General features: G+C 58.0%; 1 protein-coding gene across 1 annotated transcript in view; it reads right to left on the bottom strand.

Annotated features, from left to right (window-relative positions):
* Positions 1–1,500: 1,500 nt before the first annotated feature.
* LOC103917201 (nucleoside diphosphate kinase 3-like) overlaps positions 1,501–4,412 on the bottom strand; it is a 3,896-nt gene continuing 984 nt past the window's right edge. The window contains exons 2-5 of the mRNA XM_009324311.1: positions 4,402–4,410; positions 3,814–3,915; positions 3,373–3,485; positions 1,501–1,786 (exon numbers count right to left, since the gene is read on the bottom strand). Of these exons, the coding sequence (XP_009322586.1) occupies positions 1,669–1,786; positions 3,373–3,485; positions 3,814–3,915; positions 4,402–4,410 (342 nt within the window). The 3' untranslated portion in view covers positions 1,501–1,668. The remainder of the gene's footprint in view (positions 1,787–3,372; positions 3,486–3,813; positions 3,916–4,401; positions 4,411–4,412) is intronic.

Raw genomic sequence — 4,412 nt, 5'->3', positions numbered from 1 at the left:
CTCGCTGGGGAAAAGAAGCAGCGGGAGAGACAATGGGACTCCAAAGTTTATTATAAAACAAGCAACTGGACGACTTATGGGAACAAGTGGAACCTGGGACGTGTTTAGAGCCGTCACCGGCCGCCCGGAGAAGGCCCTGGAGGCAGGAGCAGCTCTGGCTGCGGCAGCGGAGGAAAGCCCCAGTCACCGGAGGGAGACCCTCCGTCCCCTCAGCGCTCGTTCCTGGGCCGCTGCTGGCGCTTCCCGGCTCGGCCCCGCCACCCTCGGGGCCAGCCCGGAGCGGGGGCGAGTTTATTCTCTGCCCCCAGAGAACCGCACTCGTTCCCCACAGCTACGAAGCTGGGGAGCTGGAGGGAGACGGGCAAAACATCTGAGCCTGCACACAGGAAAGCCCCGGGGGACCTTGTTCCCTGGGTTTAACCGTGCCCCTGTTCCACGGCAGGGTGCAACGTCGCTGCCCCTGCCCTTACGCTCTGGCAAGGCTGCGCAGGGACCTCGGACACAACACAGCTCGGAGGAGTTTGATGTTCCAGGGAGAGCTCCCAGCAGGGTCAAGGTGTTGTCCAACTGTTCCCAAAACCCTCCCGGCAGGGAGCTGACAGCTCCACCGTCAGACAAGGAAGATCTCAGGATCTCCCAGAGCTCTGTGCCAGGACTCCACAGCCTGCACTGTGCACGAGAGGGCTAGATAGTCCTCCTAGTCCTTCCTGAGCCCCAAATCTACAAATCCTGCCGCACCCCACTCTTCCCCCTTCTGTTCCTGTGGTTTGCACGGTGCTGCCGCTTCCCTGGCGTGCGTCAGTCGCCGTGGAGGTACAGCACGAGACCGACCGTGCTGGGTCAGGCCAGGGGCTGTGCCGCCAGCCGCGGAGGCCCCGGGGAGTGACAGCACGAGACCGCCGGTGGTGGGTCAGGCCAGGGGCTGTGCAGCCAGCAGCGGAGGCCCGCGGAGAACCAGAGCAGACCTGGAGAAGCCGCTCCCCCGCTCCCAGCACCCGGAGCCAGAGACACTGTGCGTTTAACAGCGTCTGGTGAATCGTCCTTCCACGGACTCGCTGATCGCATCTGAAGCCGGGTGAGCTTGCACCAGCCCTGGCACACAGAGCTCCCACCGAGGGAGAGAGAGCACTTTGTCCTGTCCTTCATTCCTTGTCTTGGAACGAGCTCTTCCCCCAGGAGGGAACTTTCCCCCTTATCCCATAGCAGCCTAATTCTTATTTAAAAGCCTTTGGTGAAGAACCTTATAGAAATGCAGGTAGATGGTATCGATCACATCACCTTGCAGTGACCGGAGCACCTCTCCCAGCGGCGAGGAGCACACGTTCTCCTGCGCCAGGCAGGTCTGAGAACGCACAGGAACAGGCACAGAGCCCAGCTTTCACTTCAGTAAACCCCCTGGAGCTACTTGGGATTGAAGATGCTGCAGCAAACAGAGCAACAATACACCAACTACTTACGACAGCAGAGAGAGAAAGAAAAGAAGTGGCTACTCTTGCAGAGTTACACACACAGACCGGCTCCCAGGACCCCTCCACCCAGAAGCAGAACAAACCCCCGCAGCACGCGACACCGCAGCAGGATCCACAGCCAGTCCAAGCGGCTGCGATGAAATGGATGGAAACGCCCCGTGCCCAGGCAGGAAGACATACTTCCCTCGGGCTGCTCTTCTCACGCGTAGATCCAGTGCTCGGCCGTGTCCTCCCAGCAAGTCAGCTCCTCCGGGCGGAACCAGAGGGAGATCTCCTGCCGGGCACTCTCAACCGAGTCGCTGCCGTGGATCACATTCCTGTGGGGGAGAAGAAAGGGATCAGCCGGGACTAAGCAGAGAAAGGCAGGAGAGGGAAGCTGCAGCTTGGAAAATTTCACCTTGACCAATTTAATTAAACCGATTGAGCCAGTCACATCCTACAATACTCTTTCCGGCCGCACAGCCCTCCTCCTTCCAGCTCGGGCTGTTCGTGGTTACGCTGAACACGGCTTAGGTCACGGATGTGCAGGAGCTGTCAGCTCCCAGCACTCCTTCCTCCTATGATGAGGAACCATTTGTTTGCTACAGGAGGACCTGCAAGTGGCTGTTGATCTGGGGTTTGCCTTGGTTTTATGTCAGTAATTCAAGTTTTGCCTCCAGATTTCCCTCATTCCTTTTGCCAAGGCAGGTCCACTGAAGCAGGTTTGGCATCAGACACCGTGGAACAGAAACCTAATCCACGGGGGCTGCAGCCACCCGAGGTCACAGCCGGTGGATCTTCACTGGTGAAGAGCCCTGGTACATGTAGAGCTCCCACTTGGCTTTTGTTACAGACTCAGGTGCCTGGTGGAGCTAGAGCAGCTCTCCAGGTGCCATGCTCCCCCAGGAAAGGACTGAGAGGGCTCCTCCCTTCCTCTTCACAGTCTGACAGACTCAGATTCCCCGGAGCAAGAGACAAGCTCGGGGTGTTGGTCGACAGCCGGCTGAACATGAGCCGGCAGTGTGCCCAGGCGGCCAAGAAGGCCAATGGCATCCTGGCCTGTGTCAGAAATAGTGTGGCCAGCAGGAGTAGGGAAGTGATCGTGCCCCTGTACTCGGCACTGGTGAGGCCGCACCTCGAATACTGTGTTCAGTTTTGGGCCTCTTGCTACAAGAAGGACGTTGAGATGTTGGAGCGTGTCCAGAGAAGGGCAACGAGGCTGGTGGAGGGTCTGGAGAACAAGTCTGATGAGGAGCGGCTGAGGGAGCTGGGGTTGTTTAGCCTGGAGAAAAGGAGGCTGAGGGGAGACCTCATCGCGCTCTACAACCACCTGAAAGGAGGTTGTAGCGAGGTGGGGGTCGGTCTCTTCTCCCAAGTAACTGGCGAAAGGACGAGAGGAAACGGCCTCAAGTTGTGCCAGGGGAGGTTTAGATTGGACGTGAGGAAAAATGTCTTTACTGAAAGAGTGGTTAAACATTGGAACAGGCTGCCCAGGGGAGTGGTTGAGTCCCCATCCCTGGAAGTATTTAAAAGACGGGTAGCTGAGGCGCTTAGGGACATGGTTTAGTGGGCATGGTGGTGTTGGGTTGACGGTTGGACTCGATGATCTTAGAGGTCTCCTCCAACCTTAATGATTCTATGATTCTAAGCAAACCCCACCCGCGTTCAACAGAGAAGGCCTCAGGAGGCAGGAAAGACACAAACCCAGGCTCCTCCTTCTGGCAAAGCCAACCCCAGGAGGCAGAGGTCAGCACCTCCTGCCAGGGCTGCTCTGCAAGCTGTCAGAGACAGCTCCGATGCGAGCACAGAAGGGAGAAGCACTGCTCTGCGCATGCAGACTCGCGTGGCTCGGGCAGGCCTGGCGCAGGGATGCCTGGGCAGGATGCCCTGAGCTACTGAGGGAACAAAAAGCCAAAGCGCTCACTTGCTGACTTCAATGCAGAAGTCTCCTCGGATGGTGCCAGGCCTGGATTCGGCTGGGTTGGTCTCCCCAATCATCGTGCGAACTGTCTTGACCACATCCAGGCCCTGCCAGACCTACGTGACAGCAAAACAAGGATCAGCTTGCACAACTCCCCCCAGCAGATCCTATCATCTGTCCTCTAAATTCCCCATCTGATCTACCTGGGGGAGAGACAGGAAAGGGTCTCTCTGTAAATAGTCTTCAAAAGTTGATTTTGGAAAATAATCAGAATTGTCTGTGGATTTAATTTACCGCAGAAAATGTCCCTGCAGTTCAGCACAGCTTCAAGAGGCCCTCTGAAGAGAGAGGCCACCTAGTTGCCATCGTACCGCAAGCCCACGCTGCTTAAACATTGCCCTTACTTTCTGTTCCTTGGTTCTGGAGAGCCTGGCCAGCACTCACCATGGCCACCACAGGCCCAGAGCTCATGTACTTCACCAGCTGGCTGTAGAAGGGACGGTCACGAAGGGCGATGTAGTGCTCTTTCAGCAGCTCCTCCGAGGCCTGAGCACAAAGAGCACAAAGCTTAGTCTGCTCTGAGCCCGTGGGGATTTGGGCAAGGTCTGCACCTGAGAGATGTCGTTGAAGCTGGACAGCGCATGTTACAATTAAGCTCCTGCACAGACGCTCGCTGCCAGGAGTGAAACAGCTTTACTTTGCCGAGGCCTGACACAGGGAGGGGAGAAGCTTCTAGGTCAGAGGACCAACAACGGCCAGCTTACAACAGCCACGTACAAAAGCCCTGGAGCACAGACAGTGTGCTCCCCACAGCGGGAACCACTCCTCCAGAAGCAGTTTAGGCACCTGGGTGCCAACACCCCTCTGACCCGTGAGGACCTGGTGCCCGGGTGACAACAGCAGGCTGTACAAGCTGGCAGGCAGGAACCCCCCGGGAGTTACCAGCAGGGCCTTGCTCCCGCCTGGGCCCCTGGGCGCCAGGGACCCCCCCCACCCTGGCAGCAGCGGTACCGGCCGGGCCGGGCCGCTCACCTGCAGGAGCT

This window comes from Pygoscelis adeliae, unplaced genomic scaffold (assembly GCF_000699105.1).
Source record: "Pygoscelis adeliae isolate BGI_AS28 unplaced genomic scaffold, ASM69910v1 Scaffold595, whole genome shotgun sequence".
Taxonomy (NCBI): domain Eukaryota; kingdom Metazoa; phylum Chordata; class Aves; order Sphenisciformes; family Spheniscidae; genus Pygoscelis; species Pygoscelis adeliae.
The sequence above is the reverse complement of the archived record's forward strand: the minus strand, read 5'-3'. Positions and strand labels throughout refer to the sequence as shown.